Source organism: Tursiops truncatus, chromosome 11 (genome assembly GCF_011762595.2).
Source record: "Tursiops truncatus isolate mTurTru1 chromosome 11, mTurTru1.mat.Y, whole genome shotgun sequence".
Lineage (NCBI taxonomy): Eukaryota > Metazoa > Chordata > Mammalia > Artiodactyla > Delphinidae > Tursiops > Tursiops truncatus.
In genome coordinates this window covers 27476393-27498545 of record NC_047044.1, presented here as the reverse complement: position 1 = coordinate 27498545, position 22153 = coordinate 27476393, and the positions used below count along the sequence as shown (strand labels likewise).

Below are 22153 nucleotides of genomic sequence, written 5' to 3'. Positions count from 1 at the left end.
CGGTGATTGTCCTTCAAGACAGGGCTGGCGCCCCCTTTCCCACAGCTCCAGTGCCTCTTCCATTGCCTCAGCTTCTTTATTTTCCAACTGGCTGCTGATTTTTAATTTCCACAACATGCAGTCACTGTGGTTTCAGACATCAACAAAAGGCATACGTCCCAGCTGCTGTGTAGGTCCCCAACCAGCTCCAGGATTCCTTTGCTACTGTGAAGCTTATAAGTCTCTGGTAAGTTTCTTCTTTCAGTGCCGTAGCCCTAGCAGAGAAGTCAGCCACAGCCCTTCAGCACTTTCTGAACCGATGCGGGGTCTCCTTTCAGACACACAGGGAGCTGCCTCCCCACAACGGATAAGCTGTGCCTTCTCTGGCTCCTTAACCTAAAGTCAGAAAACGCCCACCAAACTGCTTAGATCCACACCAGCGTCATGTGCCCTGAGGCAGTAGAACAAGTTGAAAAATGATTTGTGCTAAATATTCATTTGAAATGCAGCCAAGTTGACTTTAGAAAGCCTCACACTTCGTTATTTGATAGCTTCTTCCTGGTTTAGTTGGTAAAATGAGCTCTTTAAGCAGGTAATTCATGACATTGCACCAGGATATTGAATGAGTCAGAAAAAATTGAAAGGTCACGATAAAGTTTAGAAGCAAGTTACAAAAGGATGTATAAATATGACACCATTAAAAATTAATTATAAATACAATCAGAAAAAGATTTTCAATAGTTACCCCGAGGGGAGGGAGGGGTGGTGGAGATTACAGGTAACTTTGTGTAACTTTTTTTCTTTGTGGTTTTGTTTCTCAGATTTTCTATAATAACCATATATTACCTTTGTAATCCAATTTTTTTTTTTTTTTCTTGCGGTAGGTGGGCCTCTCACTGTTGTGGCCTCTCCCGTTGCAGAGCACAGGCTCCGGACGCCCAGGCTCAGCAGCCATGGCTCACGGGCCCAGCCGCTCCACGGCATGCAGGATCCTCCCGCACAAGGGCACGAACCCGCGTCCCCTGCATCGGCAGGCGGACTCTCAACCACTGTGCCACCAGGGAAGCCCTGTAATCCAATTTTTTAACTAATATTATTTAAAATAAAAATTATAACAAAAATGAGTCAGAGGTTCCATCCTAAGGAAACTAGAGTTTCTAGCATATCCTGGTATTCTCCAGCTGTGAATTATCATGTTAAGAAGTTGCTTTAACGCTCTGGGCTTTATTTAGTCATCTACTAAGTGAGGGGTTGAACTAAGACATCCGAGGCCCCTTCTCATGGTAAACTTCTATGATCCAACATTTGGAAAAGTTAGAATATGAGGACTCCAGGACCACAAGGTATGTGCTAGACTGAAATCCGTCTATTTGCTATAGGAGTGTTCTGAGCTCTGTCTTTTTTTTTTTTCCTATTAGTAAAATGAGAGATTTGCATCAGACATCCTCACCAGCCTCTGTCCTCCATGTCTGACATTCTGAGGTCCTGTGGGTCAGACTGTGGCTCAGAAATGGTGTCTCACCTGTTAGTGACTCATAGACAAAATGTGCAGTCTGTTCTCACGCATGTTGGACAATGAACCAAAGATGCCGAAGCTGCCAAAGGTGTGTTGTTAAAAGATTGAAAATCCTGTTTTTAACAATCTTTAAGGAGGGCAAAGACACACACAAGCACATATCTGCCTCTCCTCTTTGAAGGTTACAGACTTCAGGGACTATGGGTTCCACAGACTGAAGGTATCTCATGCATTGCTTTCTGTGTGGCATAGCTTTTCTTGTTGTTTCAGCCATTATTTTAAGTTGTCAGATTATTGGCTTGTTCATAATAACAGCAAAGTGCAGGAGAGAAGCCCAGACCTGGGCAGACCGAGGTCTGCTCTCTCTAAAGCAGGGGTCACCAACCCTACCAGTCCGAGGCCTGTTAGGAGCTGGGCCACGCAGCAGGCGGTGAGCAGCGGGCGAGCGAGCAAAGCTTCATCTGCCGCTCCCCATCGCTCGCATTACCTCCTGAACCATCCCCCCGCCCCGCCCTCTGTGGAAAAATTGTCTGCCACGAAATCGGTCCCTGGTGCCAGAAAGGTTGGGGACCGCTGCTCTAAAGCACACTGAAATCTCAGGAAAGTCATTTCACCTTAAGTAAGGTAATGGACGTGAGACCACTTTGTAGACCATGAAGCCCTGTACAAATGTTAATAGTTGTTACAACCATTCCCCTCTGGGCCTTAGTTTCCTCATTTACAAAACAAGTTGGTTTTGATAAGACAATTTCTGAAGGTCTCTTAAAAGCTTTGTCTCTTATTTCATGATTCTTCAGTAATTAATTTCAACAAGTTTTACCAGTGGAACCTGGATCAGACTTCCCAGTTCCGGGTTTGGGGTTCTTTTGGTGGGTTGTTTTTTTTTTTTTTTGCAAAAAACTGAAAAGGACTTATAAAATTCACAAGCATAGTTCAAAACATCAATTTGAATTCGTTTTCATTTTAAACTAAAAATAGCATGTCCATCCCATGCGTGGGAGGAATTGATACCCCAAAGCCATGCAGAGAGAACTGTGGTTTAGATAACTCTACCCAGAGGGATGTCTGGGGCTTGCAGTGAGAAATCATGATTTGGGGGATTGCTTGTTCCTGCTGTACTGCAAGTCAGAGGAAGGGTGAACAGGTCAACCCATCGAAATGTTTTGTTCTCTCTTTTCTCCCACATACAGGATAAGACCTGGAATGAAGTCGTGGAAACACATCAAAAACTTCCTACTAATCAATTAGACTTGAGAAAGCAGCAAGAGGCGGTGTGGGAACTCTTCACGAGTGAATGCACTTATTTCTTGGACCATTTATTAGTTCTTAAGATGGTAATGCTGGCTTTACTTTTTGTAGTAGATGGAAAACACTGCTTCTTTAGGGACTTGTTTCTCTCTTCCATGCTGAAGGAAGGAAGGAAGTATGGGGTGGGCTCCCCTCTTTCAGAGGATCATAAGGAAATTTTGTTTATTTTTGGTTATCTGCAACTTGGTTTCTCTTCATTCTTTTCTTAAACATAGCCTGTTAGGATTGGGTGAGACCTTCCAGCTCCCCATGTGATGTCTGAATCTCTTCTGCCTGATTCTCACCCTGTGCTTACATACTCCTCAAGTCAGGGAGCTCACAGCCACCCTCAAGGCGACCATCCCACCTTCGTTCAGCTTCCTCTTTTGGCTCTTATACTCCCTTATGAACAGTGCCAGGCAAATGCTTTTTATCAGCTACGGAGCCACAGATTTTCAGGGCAACCATCCACGTGTAACGCGGGGGTGGGTGGGGAGGGATGGATTATACGGTGTGTTCACGATGTCTGTCATGTAAATGGTGCTCCTGAGGTTGTGCAGTGCAGTAGCCCTGATCTGGGGAGGCTCTGAGCAGAGAATTCCTTATAGAAGAACCACAGGGCAAAGGATAGGAAGGGAGCAAATGCCTTCTAAGACCACAGAGGAGGATGGGCCACATTGCTCCAGAGGTTGCCTCTGCCCATAAGCATTTTTGAATCCTGGCTGCTCCCTTACACAGGAAAAGGCACTGTGTTGGGAGACACGAGTTCAAGTCCTGGATCTGCCTCTGACTTGCCATGTGAACTTAGGAAAGTCTAGTCCTCCATTCCATAAAACACAAGTTGGCGCATGCTTTCTGTAAATGTCCAGATAGTAAATATTTTAGGCTTTGCCAGCCATGTGGTCTTTATTGCAACTACTCAACTCCTCCACTGCAGTGCAAAAGAAGCCATAGATAATTTGTAAAGAAATGTGTGTGGCTGTACTACAGTTACACCTTATTCACACAAATGGGTAGCAGACCTGATTTATCCCACAGGCTGTCGTTTGACAATTCCTGTTCTAAGCTATAAAAGAGAGATGACAGTACTGTCTCTGACTGTCTAATAACATCTGATCATTGAGATGATCAGATTAGTTTCCTTTGAAATCTATCAAGTGCTAGACAGATGTTCTTTTCTGTAAGTAATATTTATTGTGACAGTCATACTGCTAAGTACTTTAGCAAAATGTAAACCACAAAGACACTCAGAAAGTTAAAACTTAGAGACTGTATCAGGATACAGAAAACTAGCTTAGGTAAGGATCTTATTGACCCATGTGACTGTGAAGTCCAGAGTTGAGACAGAATTCAAGGTTGGTTTGATCAAGGGGATCAAAAGCAAGGACAAAATTTCTTTTCGTCCCTCATCCCTGCCTTCCACAATATCAGTGTCATCCTGTGTGTGGCTTCTGTTGTAGTCACAGAGTGACTGCTGTCCTTGAGGCCACGGAGAGAGTGAGAAATAGAAGGGAGAGAGAGAGAATCTCAGCGCACTCATAGCCAAAGTCTTGATTGTCATTCTGATTGGACTGGCTTAAGTCACATGTCCACTTCTGAGCCAGCTACCCGGATAAGGAAGGAAAGTGCTCATTGGCTTAAGATGATCACATTCAAGGTATGAGGAAGAGTAGATGCTGAGGTGAAAACTGGGATGATATTAGGGAAGGGGGGGCACTGAATCTGAGTGGTACCCAATAGATGTTCACTGCAGAGCACTCACCCTGTGAGCTCTGCTACCTCCCTTGCCCTAATAGACAGTACAGAACTTTCCATCCCACTATAAGCTACATAAGCTTTTTAAACTAGCATTTTTCTGCTTAAAAGAAAGCCAATTTGAGTTTATTTTCAAATGCCCCAGTGTATTTAAAGTATATAAGTACCTCTCTTTACACAATCAATATGAATTTCCCAAAGTTACTTGTAAATTGGAACTTTGTAACTCAAATAATAAAATAAATTCACTGAAAGACTCAATGTTTTCCTTAAATGGCAAAAATTTCTATAAAGAAAATAATCTTATAGCACAAAGATGGTTTTTTCTAAATTTTCCCAATTTATCTGAACTAATGATTTCTGTTTCTTACAATTACATGCTTTAAATGCTTGGATATTGACAGATTTCCAGACAACTGATGCTTCCTGGACTGGGGGAAACTCTGAGCCAGTGGTTCTCAAAGTGTGGTCCCTGGACCAGTAGCATCAGAATCACTTGGGAGCTTGTTAGAAACCCATATTCTCAGACCCCATCAGAGACCTACTGAATCAGAAAGACTTGGGGTAGGTCCTGCTAACCTCCAGTTTAACAAGGCCTCTAGATGATTCTGATGCAAGTTCAAGAACCATTTACTGCATTAATTAAGAAATATGGAAATGGGAATTGGAGAACGCTGGTGGTCTAAAGTCCAGTCTTTTCACACCTATAGTTCTTGAAATATTTGGTCCCTTTGAATGCTTCATCATATTTATACAAAGTATTCCTGTTTCAATAAATTGATCTCTCTTTAGTTTATAGAATGAGAGGCAGGTATTCTGTGAGGATCGACTTGCTGTAGTTTTTCTCTTGTAGGAAAACATCAAATCAAGTAATGACATAAAGCCTCTCTCAGTGTTTTCATTAATATTTAATGGCTTTATCCTCATCTAAACATCTTACCAGTTATCAGGTATTAACTCATTAGTTCTCTATCTTTAATTTCCTGAAAGTAAAGGACATTTGGGTCTTTCACAGAGAAAGGAATAAATAAGAACTCAGTATGAATGTTGTTTTGGTCTCACGTGCTGTTGGCAAGAAGAGAACCTTGGCGATTTCTTTGGCACTGGGAGCAGAGAAAGCCCATCTGAACAGATTATGTTCAACAGGAGTGTTGTTAGGGCTCACAAAGCAGCAGCAGCTTCACACAGAAGAGCACCTCTCCCGTATGTTCTGTGGGGGCTTAAATGTCATCAGTCGTGTTTAGCATACCTCTTAACAATTGAAAATACTGATCTCCAAGTTGTTTTGTAAAATTATACTCGGGAGGTTTATGTTTAATGTTCTTGCAAAGGGCAAATATCAAAATTGAAAAACAAAGTAATGTGCTTTTTTTTTTTTTTTTAAGATCTTCATGAATACATTAAAATACCTACAGACTCATGACTATCTCCTGGATGTGGATTTATGGAGACTTTTTGCAAACCTGGAGGAGTTACGTCAGGTGAGCCAAAGTAGGAAGATTCCAGTAGCCATGTGTTAAAATTCACCAGAGGATGATGAAAATTCATGCTTAGTCTATTCTTCTGGCTTGTATTCCATATTGGAACATGGAATATGGTTTCTTCCATATTTCATCCCCATTCAATCTTATGGTCGGGAGTTCAGGTTAATAAGGAAACCTACACATCCATTGGTATCTTTCCAATAGATGGCAGTTATTAGTTAGCCTTTAGTAACATTTTAAAAAATTCTTCCATGGCTCTTTAAGAAAGTAAACATAGGGCTCACTTCAGCAGGACATGTACTAAAATTGGAGCGATAAAAGGATTAGCATGGTTCCTTTGCAAGGATGACACAAAAATTTGGGCAATGTTCCATATTTCCTCTAGAATACAAGCTCTGAACACCTTCTAGAATATGCTCAGGAACCCATCTTGTTCACTGCTGTATCCAGAAGACCTTGAACAGTGCTGAGTACATGGGAAGTCTCAATAAGTAATGTTGAATACATGAATTTCCTCAATAAATGATGTTAAATACAAAAAAAGAATTCCTAAGATCTCCGTCATCACCGTAAATGTCTATTGTCAAATGAATGTTCTTTCTCACATATATTATAAATAAATAATATCTTTCCTCTAAAAAAGGAAGTGAGGTACCAACAAGAATTCATTTATAAGAAAAACTTATAAGAAAATATGTATTGGAAAGTAGAGGAAAATAAATCTTTGAATTTTGCCGGGAGATAAATTTGAAATGGAAAACATCTGTGAGAATGACATTTGAAGTTCATCAGATTTTTATTTCTTACCCCTGGAAGTATACCTACTCTTGTTTTCTTTCTCTCTGGCCCTAGACAAGCTTTGGTTTTGTGAAGTCTTTTCCACATCTTCAAGGACTATGTCGACACTTCTGAGACTTTACCATCGTTGGATTTCATTTCTGTGCTCACAAAGGTAAAATCCGTATGGGAGATCTCAGCTTCTATGTGATAAATTCACCTACCTCTCAGGATAGTTGTTTATATCTCCTTAATCGTTGTTATTGTTGTTCCTGGGAAGGTTCCACCTGCACCCTCCCACAAGGGAACTATCCCTTTCCCCACCAATCAACATTTTCAGAAATAACTTGCAGAATCTGTTTCTCCATTGTCATCTCTCCTGTGTGGGTTTTATTAAGACAAAAATCTGCATGCATGGAAAAGCCCTTTTCAAGTCTGGTTTTCAAATGACTTCAATTTAAAGCTGTATTCATGGCAGTAGTTTGTGTAGGCTAATTACATGGTTCAGTTGTTCTTCTAACAAAAGTGCCAGGCTCTCTGAAAGGAACAAAATAAACCTTCAAATCCATTAACAGCCTTAATAAGACTTCTGTGTATGAAAGGAGGAGAAAAGAGGAAAACTTGTACCCGTGGTCTGATAAATGCTATTTTTTTTCTTAAGTAGGTATTTGAACCTCTTCCCCTACTTTGAGCTTTTTAATTCAGTCCCTGTCTATGCTCATTTAGCAAGATTTAAATTGTTGCAATCTACTTAAAGAAACATAGATTGAGGTTTATCGAGCACTTACTAAGTACTTACGTGTGGGACTGATACCCTGTGCACAGTAATGTGCAGAATTAGACGCACCCCCTGCTTTGGGGGAGTTTTCAGTCTAGTGGGGAAGAAATTAATCCAGTGATGACACTAATGATTATATAATCAAATTGAGATCAATGCTGGGGAAAAAAGGAACATAGATATTATGAAGGAAAACTTCTAGGTTGGGGCAGATGGTGAAGTAGTTACAGACAGGAAATTCTTCCTGGGGCGATGACGCTTGAGGTGAGATATGAAGAAGGACAGTTTAACAAGGCAAAACAAGCAAAAATTAGGTATAAAGTGGGGAGATCTTTCAGTGACCTTCGAAAGCAGATTAGAATAAGAAAAGCTTTGAAAAACAAGAGAAAGAATGTAAAGTGTTGGGAATTACCGAAAATCTCACACTCTCTCAATTCCTTTAGAGTCAGAAATTATCTTTTTTTTAGGACCATCACATGATACACATTTTTTGTTTTTGTTAGACAAAGGGGCAGAGCCCTTAGTAAGTTACATAATGGACATGAATATCTGGATGTGTATTGGTTCAAGGTCTGAAGTCCCCTTGGTTTTCTTGATAATTTCTTTACTCCATCAAAGGCTAGGACAACTGGTGGGCTTTGCTCCACTTGGCTCTATCCATCTCCTTGGATCAGTGCACTAGCCTGGTCATCCTCTTCTCATGGTAATGGGTGGAAGCACAAAAGAGCATAAACACCCATTATATTGGGTGTTTCATTTTGTGGCTCTTGCTTGGGACATAGAAGCTGGTGGCAAACATCCGGGAATACTCATCTAAAGGCTGACATCTTGCTTGGGACATTAGCACCAAGACCTGGCATCCTAGAATTTATTTTTAATGTAGTTTTTAGTAAATAGTCTGGAGAAATATCAACTTCTCATCAAAACACGTAAGTTGTCTTAGTCTGCTCAGGCGGCTATAATGAAGTGCCACAGACTGCGTAGCTTATAAGCAACGGAAATCAATTTCTCACAGTTCTGGAGGGTGGAAGTCTGAGATCAGGGTAGTGCCCAGGTCATGTGAGGGCCCTCTTCCAGTCAAAGACCTCTTACTGTATCCTTTGCATAGCGGAAGGGGCTAGACAGCTGCCTGGAGCCTATTTTATAAGGGCATTAATCTCATTAATGGGGGCTCCACCTTTATGACCTAATCATCTCCTAAAGGGCCCACCTCCTAATACTGTCACATTGGGGGTTAGGATTCAACATGTGAATTTGAGGGGAACACACATATTCAGACTGTAGCGTAAGTGCACTTACAGCCTACTACAGCATAGACCCTTTGCTGAAAGTCAATAATAATACCCACATATGAATGCTTCCTGTTACATTACAGATGTGTAAAGATGGGCTATACAAGTGTTTCCTAAATTTAAAAAGGCCTACATGAGTCAGGTTAATTTCAGTTATACCACAGGAACAAACTCCAAATCTCAGTGGCTTGGTTTCATATCTCACCTATGCTCTGCTCCTACTTTGTCCTCGCTCTGGGACCGCTGCTGAGGGAGCACCCACCACCTGGAATGTTACCAGTCTCAAGGGCAAAGACGTAAGAGACTGAGGCAGAGCTCTTACTGACTCTTCAAGTTTCTGGCATGTCTGTTCACATTTCATCGGCCTAAGAAAGTCACATGGCCAAGCTTACCCTCGGTGGAGTGGGCCTATATATTCCTCCCCAGGAAAGGGAACTAGATGAGCAGTGATAACAGTCTACCACGGTGTCTCACAAGAAGCTCACCAGTGGAAGATTGGGACGTTTGTTATCTACACAAAAGCCATCTGAGAAGTCGCTGAGAAGGAAGCTGAGGCTTGGAGAAGTTAAATCACTTGGCCAAGTTCACGTAGCCAGTGGGTTGTAGAGCTGCATTTCTAAGCCTGACTGTTTATGGTCTTCACAGCAGGCTCCTCATAATGGCCTTTCTCAAGCATCTCAAGGTGACCTGTGAGAAAACCTTCTGTTTATTTCCAAGCCCCCAGCTATCACCAACCCCCCAGGAAAAAATTAATTCACATTATCAGCTTTCAAATTACTTCTTCTTGAAGGCAAAACTTGACATTTCCCCCCATAGCGTTTTGTCTTCTGAGGTCCTATAGCAAAATATTTTTCTAGGTTTTTGTTATTTCTGCCTTTACTACTGTCACTTCCTTTACTGGCCTGTTAGGCTTGGTCTGCTGTCTCTACTCACTGCAGTTATAATGTTACAGCAAGTGTGTCTTCCTTCTCCCATTCACCACATTATGACACTATTGGAAATTCCCTAATGGGACTCATTATACTAATTAATAAACCTATCAAGGAGCACGTAGGCTTAGCAACGTGGTAGGCACTATGGATTCCTAAAGAGAGTGTCTGCCAGTAAGGAGCCAGAAACATTGGTGAAGAGAAAAGAATAACTGTCATTCCCGAGACAGACACTTAACTGAGATGTGCCCAGTTTGACCATTATACATATGAATGTATACATACGAATTGGCCACTTGCCTCATTTTAAAATAAGTTTGATATGGCTTACGAATGTGTAGTCATTATAGCAAGTTTAAGGCATTACGTAAGCATAATGAAGAAGGAACACAAGTGTTAGATTGGGTAAGACAAGCACATAAAACGCACGCTACGAAACTACATTTAGTAGAGGTGCCCCAAATTTGACTCCCTATTTTTAGAAGCTGGAAGGAGAATTCAGTATGTGGATATTTTTGAGGAAGATTTCGTGAAAGGTCAGATGTTGTCACTTTAATCACTTACTACGAACACAAGCTTGACAACAACATGAGCAGTGAAACCAAAGGAGGTGTTTGTTATCAGGTTCCATGCAGTGTGGTGTGTAGGCCTCAACAAAGCATAAGTGCAAGGGTGAATTAAATCAATATGTCCTAAATAGAATTTTCTTTATGGGCAAAAAAAAAAAAAAGGCAACTTATTGAGGAGTTAACTGTTTATTATAGGGATATCGGGGGTTTTTTAAACAATGTTTATTTTGAAGATTACCTGTTACTATCCATGCAGTCATAGCTCCTACTTGATAATGGTGCCTCCTCCACTTTCCCTGTTCTAGTTGCTGATAAAAGTGAAGAGAAAGAGAAAGTCTGTCTGTGCTCTCTTTGCTTCCAATCATTCTCCTTCTGTCCTTCTCCTCTTGCAGTATTTCCAAGGAAGCCTGTGTCAGAGCCACCAGACCTACTGCCTGAATTACTCAGCTGCTGTCTTTTATCTTGAGAGTCTGAGGCAGAGAGGGGACTTCGGAATTTATTTAAAAGTAAAGTACCAGGTTCTTTTATATTTTTCCTGAGACTCTTTGGATATAACAGGTACTAGGGATTATTAGACCCAAATTAAATGGGAAAGAAGGAAAATAAATGATCAACCATACATTTTAACTACAAACCTGCTTTCCTTATAAAGACATCATCCTCTGCATACTTAGGATTTTAAATGGTGCACTTCTGGAAACACTGATCATCTAATGTCCCTCCTGAGATTTTGGCTGGAGCTTTACAGTGCTTTATTTGTTCATTGGTTTGTTTTTGGAAGGAATTGGTGAGAAAACTAGAGTAGGAACTGAGGCTTTGTTTGTTACTAGAGGTTTGGCTCTTGCAGGATTTGGCCCCAGCAAGGTCCTGTTGCACAAAAGCTGGGCGCACCATTTACCTTGTATTCTGTGTGAATGGTGCTTCCTGGAGGACGTCAGAGCACACAGTGTAAACACTGCCCCTGAAGTTGTCCAGCATGGTGGCTATGGGTCCCAAAGTGTTGTTAGAACAAGGAATCTCTGCTAGGGACCTTCAGTGTTTGCTAATAAGCAAAACAAAAGAATTTTCCTTGCCTTCCCTACTTCCTTTAACCCCTTTTTGACATGTCTTTAGTCTGAACCGTACCTTTCAGCCTTTCAGTATTATGCCAGAGCCCTTTTCATGACCCAAGAAAATGGTCCAAGCCTTTACAGAAAACCAGCTCTTCCCTGCAGCTGCAGGAAGCACCTGCCAGAGCATCACCTCAGAGCTGTGGGAGGAATGGCCACCACACACAGTTTCCAACAACTTTGCTGTGAATTGGTGCATCTTTGCCATGGCCAGGATGTGCCGGGAAACCTGGGCGTGGCATGAATGATCTTGGAAAGAGACTTGGCTCTATTTTTGTAGCTTCATCCTTTCAATGTTTTCTTTGCTACTCAAACCAAAACCTGAAAGCTCATTAGATTTCCAGGGTATGAATAATCTTGTTGCAAAAGTTTTCCCTGGAAGCTTATGGATGAGACCCTCGCCAAGCCCCCAAACTAGGGAGAATCCAGGTTCATTCCTCTCCCTTCCATGCTAGGGCAGAGAATAATTTAACAAGGCTCAGACATTGTTTTCAAGTAACTGGAAAATCCTGTAACAACTGTGACACAGAAGTTTATATTTATATATAAAATATATACAGCATCCAAAGATATTTAGGGAAAGGAATAAGGGATGCACTGTTGTAATGATGACATATGATATTTTTATAATGCATAATGTTTTGCCAAGTACTTTCTCAAACAACTCTTTTTTTTTAATAAATTTATTTTATTTATTTATTTTTGGCTGTGTTAGGTTTGCGTTGCTGTGTGCAGACTTTCTCTAGTTGCAGCGAGCAGGGGCTACTCTTCATTGCAGTGTGCGTGCTTCTCATTGTGGTGGCTTCTCTTATTGCAGAGCACGGCTCTAGGTGCACGGGCTTCAGTAGTTGTGGCACGAGGGTTCAGTAGTTGTGGCTCACGGGCTCTAGAGAGCAGTCTCAGTAGTTGTGACACACGGGCTTCGTTGCTCCATGGCATGTGGAATCTTCCTGGACCAGGGCTCAAACCCATGTCCCCTGCATTGGCAGGCAGATTCTTAACCACCACTCTCCAGGGAAGTCCCAATACCATACTGTTTAATGACTGTAGCTTTGTAGTATAGTCTGAAGTCAGGGAGTCTGGTTCCTCCAGCTCCATTTTCCTTTCTCAAGATTGCTTTGGCTATTTGGGGTCTTTTGTGTTTCCATACAAATTAATTTTTTTTCTAGTTCTGTGAAAAATACCATTGATAATTTGTTAGGGATTGCATTGAATCTGTAGATTGCCTTGGGTAGTACAGTCATTTTGACAATATTGATTCTTCCAGTCCAAGAACACAGTATATCTTTCCATCTGTTTATGTCGTCTTTGATTTCTTTCATCAGCATCTTATAGTTTTTGGAGTACAGGTCTTTTGCCTCCTTAGGTAGGTTTATTCCTAGGTATTTTATTCATTTTGTTGCAGTGGTAAATGAGAGTGTTTCCTTAATTTTTCTTTCAGATTTTTCATCATTTGTGTATAGGAATGCAAGAGATATCTGTGCATTAATTTTGTATCCTGCAACTTTACCAAATTCATTGATGAGCTCTAGTACTTTTCTGGTAGCGTCTTTAGGATTTTCTATGTATAGTATCTTGTCATCTGCAAACAGTGACAGTTTTACTTCTTTTCCAATTTGTATTCCTTTTATTTCTTTTTCTTCGCTGATTGCCATGGCTAGGACTTCCAAAACTATGTTGAATAATAGAGGTAAAGTGGACATCCTTGTCTTGTTTCTGATCTTAGAGGAAATGCTTTCAGTTTTTCACCATTGAGAATGATGTTTGCTGTGGGTTTGTCATACATGGCCTTTATTATGTTGAAGTAGGTTCCCTCTATGCCCACTTTCTGGAGAGTTTTTATCATAAACAGGAGCTGAATTTTATCGAAAGCTTTTTCTGCAACTATTGAGATGATCATAAAGTTTTTATTTAACAATTTGTTAATGCGGTGTGTCACGCTGATTGATTTGCAGATGTTAAAAAATCCTTGCAGCCCTGGGATAAATCCCACTTGACCATGATGTATGATTCTTTTAATGTATTGTTAGACTTGATTTCCTAGTATTTTGTTGAGGATTTTCATGTCTATGTTCATTAGTGATATTGGCCTGTAATTTTCTTTTTTTGTGATATCTTTGTCTGGTTTTGGTGTCAGAGTGATAGTGCCTTCATAGAATGAGTTTGGGAGTGTTCCTTCCTCTGCAGTTTTTTGGAATAGTTTCAGAAGGATAGGTGTTAACTCTTCTCTAAATGTCTGGTGAGCCATCCCATTTTTAATTTTCTAGTTTCTAGTTGTGCCCTTTTTTCCACTTAGAGAAGTTCCTTTAGCATTTGTTGTAAAACTGGTTTCGTGACGGTGAATTCTTTCTGCTTTTGCTTCTGTGTAAAGGTTTTGATTTCTCCGTCAGATCTGAACGAGAGCCTTGCTGGGTAGAGTATTCTTGGTTGTAGGTTTTTCCCTTTCATCACTTCGAATATATCATGCCACTCCCTTCTGGCCTTCAGAACTTCTGCTGAAAAATCAGCTGAAAGTCTTATGGGGATTCCCTTGTATTTATTTAATATTTTCTCTTTGTCTTTAATTTTTGTCAATTTGATTACTATGTTTCTTGGCATGTTCCTCCTTGGGTTTATCGTGTAAGGGACTCTGCACTTACTGGACTTGGGTGACTGTTTCCTTTCCAGTGTTAGGGAGGTTTTCAGCTATTATCTCTTCAAATATTTTCTCAGGTCCTTTCTCTCTCTCTCCTCCTCTGGGACCCCTATAATGCAGACATTGGTGTGTTTGACGTTGTCCCAGAAGTCTCTTAAATTGTCCTCATTTCTTTTCATTCTTTTTTATTCCGTTCTGCGGCAGTGATTCCCTCCACTCTATCTTCCAGCTCATTGATTCATTCTTCTGCATCACTTATTCTGCTATTGATTCCTTCTGGTGTATTTTTTCATTTCAGTTATTGTATTCTTCAACTCTGTTTGGTTATTTTTTATATTTTCTAACTCTTTGCTAAAAACTTGTAACTTCTCACTTTATATATCCATTCTTTTCCCGAGTTCTTGTATCATCTTTATGGTCATTACACTGAACTCTTTTCTTGGGTAGATTGGCTATCTCCACTTTGCTTAGTTGTTCTTCTGGAGTTTTTATCTTCTTCCTTCGTCTGGAACAATGTATTCCTATGCCAGCTCATTGTGTTTAAATTTCTGTTTGTATTTTTATGTATGTAGTAGCTTAGTTACGTTTCTCAGTCTTGGATAAGTGATCCCCTGAAGGGGAAGTCCTATATGTGCCAACAGTACACTCCCCTCTCATCAGTCAAGGGCCAGGGACCAACTGGTCCCAGGTTAGGTTCTGACCTATGTTTGTGGACTTAGTTCTGCAGGCTGCAGGATCGTAGTTTCCTTGCTTCTGGTGTCTGACCCCTGACACTGCTCTAGCCGTTATGCAGGCTTCCTGGTGGGAGGGGCTGGTGGTTGGAGCTGGGTCTTTGCCCTCTGGTCGGCAGGGCTGTGTGAGGGGGTGTGGCTAGAGGTGACTGCGGGCTCAGGATGACTTTAGGCAGCCTGTCTACTGATGGCTGGGGCTGTGTTCCCACCTTGTTGGTTGTTTGGCCTGAGGCGTCCCAGCACTGGAGCTAATAGCCTGTTGGATGGGGCCAAGTCTCAGTGCCAAGGACCCAAAATGTCTGCCTCCAGCCAGAGTTCACATAGGTCCCCGCTATGTCCACCACCAGCTTTTATGACTCCAGAGAGATCCATGGCCACCCCTGCCTCCCTAGGAGACCCTTTAATACCAGCAGGTAGGTCTGGCCCAGGCTCCTGTGTAGTCACTGCTTTGCCCTGGGACCTGGTGCACATGGGACCTTGTCTGCACCCTCCAAGAGTGGAATCTCTGTTTCCCCCAGTCCTGTGGAGCTTCTGCAATCAAGCCCTACTAGCCTTCAAAGCCATATGTTCTGCTGACGTAGGGCTCAGAGCTCTCACTTCTGTGGGAGAACTTCTCGATATAATTATTCTCCAATTTGTGGGTTGCCCACCCGGGCAGTATGGGATTTGATTATATCATTAGTGCACCCCTCCTACTGTCTCATGTTTTCTTTTTTATGTCTTTGGATGTAGAATCTTGTTTTGGTAGGTTCCAGTCCTTTTTATCAATGGTTGTTCAGCAGTTAGTTGTGATTTTAGTGTGCTCGTAAGAGCAGGTGAGCTCAGTGTCCTTCTGCTCTGCCATCTTGTCTCCCTCTACTCCTTGGTCAGGTTTATTCCTAAGTATTTTTTTTTTGATGTGATATTAAAAAGGATTTTTTAACTTTCCCTTTCTGATATTTCATGTTAGTGTAAAGAAGTGCAACAGATTTCTGTGTGTTAGTCTTGTATCCTGCTACCTTGCTGAATTTGTTTATCAGTTCTAGTAGTTTTTGTGTGGAGTCTTTAGGGTTTTCTATGTATAGTATCATGTCATCTGCCTATAAGGACAGTTTTACCTCTTCCCTTCCAATTCAGATACCTTTTATTTCTTTTTCTTGTCTGGTTGCTGTGACTAGGACTTCCAGTACTATGTTAAATATAAGTGGTAAGAGTGGACATCCTTTTCTTGTTCCAAATTTTAATGGGAAGGTTTTCAACTTTTCATTGTTGAGTATTATGTTGGCTGTGGGTTTGTCATAAATAGCTTTTATTATGTTGAGTTATGTACTTACTTTGGTAAGTGTTTTTATCATGAATACATGTTGATTTCATCAGATGCTTTTTCTGCATCTATTGAGATGATCATGTGGTTTTTGTCTTTTGTTGATGTGGTTTATATCACATTGATTGATTTACATATGTTGAACCATCCTTGTAACCCTGAGATGAATCCAGCTTGATCATGGTGTATGATATTTTTTATGTGTTGTTGGATTTGGTTTGCTAATATTTTGTTGAGAATTTTTGTATCTGTATTCATCAAGATATTGGCCTGTAATTTTCTTTTTTGATAGTATCTTTTTCTGGTTTTGGTATCAGAGTGAGGGTGGCTTCATAGAATGAATTTGGGAGTGTTCCTCCTCTTCAGTCTTTTAGAAGAGTTTGAAAAGGATTGGTATAATTTCTTCTTTGTAGGTTTGGTAGAATTCCCCAGTGAACCCATTTGATCCCAGACTTTTGTTTGCAAGGAGTTTTTTAAATTACAGATTCTATTGCACTTCTAGTGATCAGTCTGTTCAATTTATTTATTTTTTCTTGATTCTGTTTTGGTGGGCTGTATGTTTCTAAAAACTTGTCCATTTCTTCTAGGTTGTGCAATTTGTTGGTATATATTTGTTCTTAGTATTCTCTTTTTTACTTATTCTCTCTCTTTTTTTTTTTTTTTTTTGTATTTCTGTGGTATCAGTTTTTCCTCTTTCACTTCTTATTTTGTTTATTTGGGTCCTCTCTTTTATTCTCTTTTTTTTTCCCCCCTGCATGGCTTTGTGGTCTCACTCATTGATGCCTTCTGTTTGCAGTGCCCTGTCAAAGCCTTGGTAGTACAGAGATAGACAAGGATAGCGAAATGTTTAAAAGCACAAGTTGTGGAGTGAGAACATCAGACACTCGAAGTCAGACAGAATCACTGACCCACCACTTATGGGCTGTGTGACTTTGGGCAGATTACCCAACCTGAGTCCAATTTAATGGATTATCCTACTTTTCCTCACTGATTTTTTTTTAATATTTATTTATTTATTTTTGGCCGCATTGGGTCTTTGTTGCTACGTGCGGGCTTTCTCTAGTTGTGGGAAGCAGGGGCTACTCTTCATTGCAGTGTGGGCTTCTCATTCGGTGGCTTCTCTTGTTGCAGAGCATGGGCTCTAGGCATGCAGGCTCAGTAGTTGTGGCGTGCAGGCTCAGTAGTTGTGGCTCACGGGCTCTAGAGCACAGGCTCAGTAGTTGTGGTGCACAGGCTTAGTTGCTCTGTGGCATGTGGGATCTTCCCAGACCAGGGCTCGAACCCGTGTCCCCTGCATTGGCAGGCAGATTCTTAACCACTGTACGACCAGGGAAGTCCTGTCTCTTTTCTTCTTGATGAGCCTGGTCAGAGGTTTGTCGATTTTGTTTACCCTTTCAAAAAAATCAGCTCTTGATTTTATTGATTTGTTTCTATTGTTTTTTTGATTTCTATTTTACTTACTTCCTCTCTGATCTTTATTATTTCCTTCCTTCTGCTGACTTTAGGCTTTGTTTGTTCTTCTTTTTCTAATTCTTTTAGGTGGTAAGTTAGGTCATTTGAGATTTATTTTATTTTTTGAAGAAGGCCTGTATCACTATGGACTTCCCTCATGGGACTGCTTTTGCTGCATCCCAGAGATTTTGTATAGTTGTGTTTTCATTGTCATTTGTCTCAAGATATTTTTTAATTTCCTCTTTGATTTCATTGTTGATCCATTGGTTTTTTAGTAGCCTGTTGTTTAGTCTCCATGTAATCATTTTTTTCTCATTTCTCTTTCTGTGGTTGATTTCTGGTTTCATGCTGTTGTGGTCAGAAAAGATGCTTGAAATAATTTCTGTCCTCTTACATATAGTAAGGCTTGCTTTGTGTCCTAGCATGTTTCCTATTACTTGTTTTCTCTATTTAGGAGCTCCTATATTGGGTGCATATATGTTAACAAGTGTAATATCCTCTTTTTGTATTGATTTTTTTTTTTTTTTTTTTTTTTTTGGCACGGGCCTCTCACTGTTGGGGCCTCTCCCATTGCGGAGCACAGGCTCCGGACGCGCAGGCCCAGCAGCCATGGCCCATGGGCCCAGCCGCTCCGCAGCATGTGGGATCCTCCCGGGCCAGGGCACGAACCCGTGTCCCCTGCATCGGCAGACGGACTCTCAACGACTGTGCCACCAGGGAAGCCCTGTATTGATTCTTTTATCATTTTATAGTGTCCTTCTTTATCTTTCTTTATGGCCTTTGTTTTAAAGTCTATTTTGTCTCATATAAGTACTGCTACTCCCACTTTCTTGTCATTTCCATTTTCATAAAACACCTTTTTCCATCTCCTCACTTTAAATCTGTGTATCCTTCACCCTAAAGTGGGTCTCTTGTAGGCAGCATATTGTAGGCTCTTGTTTTATTATCTAATCTGCCACTCTTTTTTATTATCTAATCTGCCACTCTATGTGTTTAGATTGGAACATTTTGTCCATTGACACTTAAGGTAATTGTTGATAGATATGTATTTATTGCCATTTTAAACCTTATTTTTCAGTTGATTTTGTATTTCCTCTTTGTTCCTTTCTTTTTCTTTTTGTTTTTCCTCTTGTGGTTTGATGATTTTTGTGTTATGCTTGAGTTCTTTTGTTTTTGGTTTTTCTGAATCTGTTGTATGTTTTTGATTTTTTGTTGCCCTGTTTTACAAGTATGTTAACCCATTACTATATCTACTTGTATTAGATTCATAGTCATATAGGTTCAACCATATTCTGAAAAAAGTCTTCTAAAAAAGTCTACATTTTCTTACCCCTCCCCCCACATTTTATGATTTTGATGTCCTCTTTTATATCTTCATGTTTATCACTTTGCTCTTTATTGTAGTTATCATTGCTTTCACACACACACAAAATAATTGTAATCTATATACTGGCTTATTTAAGTGATTTATTTTCCAATTGTGACTTTCTTATTCCTTATTCCTATAGATTCTTATTCCTATAGATTCTTCTTTTCTATTTAGAGAAGACCTTTCAATATTTCTTTTAGGATAGTTTAGTATTGCTGTGTTCTTTTAGTTTTTATTTCTTTTTGTTTTGTTAGTTTTGTTTGAGAAATTCTTTATATCTCCTTCTATTCTAAATGATAATCTTGCTGGGTAGAATATCCTAGGTTGCAGGTTTTCCCCTTTCTGGACATTGAACATATCTTTCCACTCCCCTCTGGCCTACAACATTTTCTGTAGAGAAATCAGCTGAATGCCTTATGCGGGTTCCCTTTTAACTAACTCTGTTTTTCTCTTTAGAATCCTCTCTTTAACTTTTGCTATTTTAATTTTAATACATCTTCATATAAGTCTGTTTGTGTTCATCTTGTTTGGGACTTTCCTGTACTTGGATATCTGTTTCCTTCTTTAGTTTGGGAATTTTTCAGCCACAATTTCTTCAAATACATTTTTGATTCCCTTTTCTCTTCTCCTTCTGGAATCCCTATTATGTGTAGATTGGCTTGCTTTATATTATCCCATAAGTCTCGTATATAGCTTTCATTCTTTTACATTTGTCCTTTTGTCTGCTGTTCTGATTGCATGATTTCCATTATTCTAATTTCTAGATCACTTATTTGTTCCTCTGCATTGTTTAGTTTGCTATTTATTGCCTTTAGCTTGGCTTTTGTTTCTGCAAATGAGTTTTCTAAATTTAATTGGCTTCTCTTTATAGTTTATAGTTCCTTGTTACAGTAATCTTCATTCCTCTCAATATTCTTAATTTCTACAGTTTTCTTTTTATTACCTCCTTTTTGAACTTGGGATCTAGTATTATAGACTGGTCTGTTTCGTTGTTTGTTGGTCTTTCAGGGGATATCTCATGTTCTATAAATTGGGAGTGATTCCTCTGCTTTTTTTTTAATTTATTTTTTTTATACAGCAGATTCTTATTAGTTATACATTTTATACATATTGGTGTATATATATCAATTCCAGTCGCCCAATTCAGCACACCACCACCACCACCCACACATTCCCCCCTTGGTGTCCATACATTTGTTCTGTACATCTTTGTCTCGGTCTCTGCCCCGCAGCCCGGTACATCTGTACCATTTTTCTAGGTTCCACATATATCCGTTAATATACATTATTTGTTTTTCTCTTTCTAACGTACTTCACTCTGTATGACAGTCTCTACATCCATCCACGTCTCTACAAATGACTCAGTTCTGTTCCTTTTTATGACTTGAGTAATATTCCATTGTATATATGTACCACATCTTCTTTTTCCATTCGTCTGTCGATGGGCATTTGGGTTGCTTCCATGTCCTGGTGATTGTAATAGTGCTGAAATGAAGATTGGGGTGCACGTGTCTTTTTGAATTATGGTTTTCTCTGAGTATATGCCCAGTAGTGGGATTGCTATGTCATATGGTAATCGTATTTTTCGATTTTAAGGAACCTCCATACTGTTCTCCATAGTGCCTGTTATCAATTTACATTCCCACCAGCAGTACAAGAAGGTTCCCTTTTCTCCACACCCTCTCCAGCATCTGTTGTTTGTAGATTTTCTGATGATGCCCATTCTAACTGGTGTGAGGTGATACCGCATAGTAGTTTTGATTTGCATTTCTCTAATAATTAGTGATGTTGAGCAGCTTTTCATGTGCTTCTTGGCCATCTGTATGTCTTCTTTGGAGAAATGTCTATTTAGCTCTTCTGTCCATTTTTGGATTGGATTGTTTGTTTTTTTTAATACTGAGCTGCATGAGCTGTTTATATATTTTGGAGATTAATCCTTTGTCCACTGATTCATTTGCAAATATTTTCTCCCATTCTGAGGGTTGTCTTTTCTTCTTGTTTGTAGTTTCCTTTGCTTTGCAAAAGCTTTTAAGTTTCATTAGGTCCCATTTGTTTATTTTTGGTTTTATTTCCATTACTCTAAGAAGTGTATCAAAAAAGATCTTGCTGTGATTTATGTCAAAGAGTGTTCTTCCTATGTTTTCCTCTAAGAGTTTTATTGTGTCCAGTCTTAAATTTAGGTCTCTAATCCATTTTGAGCTTATTTTGTGTATGGTGTTGGGGAGTGTTCTAATTTCATTCTTTTACATGTAGCTCTCCAGGTTTCCCAGCGCCACTTATTGAAGAGGCTGTCTTTTCTCCATTGGATATTCTTGCTTCTTTATCAAAAGTAAGGTGACCATAGGTGCATGGGTTTATCTCTGGGCTTTCTATCCTGTCCATTGATCTATATTTCTGTTTTTGTGCCAGTACCATATTGTCTTAATTACTGTAGCTTTGTAGTATAGTCTGAAGTCAGGGAGTCTGATACTTCCATATCCTTTTTTTTCCCCTCAAGACTGCTTTGGCTATTCGGGGTCTTTTGTGTCTCCGTAAAAATTTTAAGATTTTTTGTTCTACTTCTGTAAAAAATGCCATTGGTAATTTGATAGGGATTGCATTGAATCTGCTTTGGATAGTATAGTCATTTTCACAATATTCATTCTTCCAATCCAAGAACATGGTATATTTCTCCATCTGTTTCTATCATCTTTAATTTCTTTGATCAGTGTCTTATAGTTTTCTGCATACAGGTCTTTTGTCTCCCTAGGTAGGTTTATTCTTAAGTACTTTATTCTTTTTGTTGCAATGGTAAATGGGAATGTTTCCTTAATTTCTATTTCAGACTTCTCATCATTAGTTTATAGGAATGCAGGAGATTTCTGTGCATTAATTTTGTATCCTGCAACTTTACCAAGTTCACTGATGAGCTCTAGTAGTTTTCTGGTGACATCTTTAGGATTCTCTATATATAGTATCATGTCATCTGCAAACAGTGACAGTTTTACTCCTGCTTTTCCAATTGGTATTCCTTTTATTTCTTTTTCTTCTCTGACTGCCGTGGCTAGGACTTCCAAAACTATGTTGAATAATAGTGATGAGAGTGGACATCCTTGTCTTGTTCCTGATCTTAGAGGAAATTCTTTCCGTTTTTCACCATTGAGAATGATGTTTGCTGTGGGTTTGTTGTATATATGTCCTTTATTATG

General features: G+C 39.8%; 1 protein-coding gene and 1 non-coding gene across 2 annotated transcripts in view; both read left to right on the top strand.

Annotated features, from left to right (window-relative positions):
• PLEKHG7 (pleckstrin homology and RhoGEF domain containing G7) overlaps positions 1–22153 on the top strand; it is an 83186-nt gene that overhangs the window by 20573 nt on the left and 40460 nt on the right. The window contains 7 exon segments of the mRNA XM_033866265.2: positions 1633–1654; positions 1657–1715; positions 2686–2829; positions 5923–6018; positions 6874–6890; positions 6892–6973; positions 10759–10872. Coding sequence (XP_033722156.1) covers positions 1633–1654; positions 1657–1715; positions 2686–2829; positions 5923–6018; positions 6874–6890; positions 6892–6973; positions 10759–10872 — 534 coding nt within the window.
• On the top strand, positions 6300–6401 carry LOC117314342 (U6 spliceosomal RNA). The gene has a single exon (XR_004529093.1). It is a non-coding gene; the product is annotated as a U6 spliceosomal RNA (small nuclear RNA).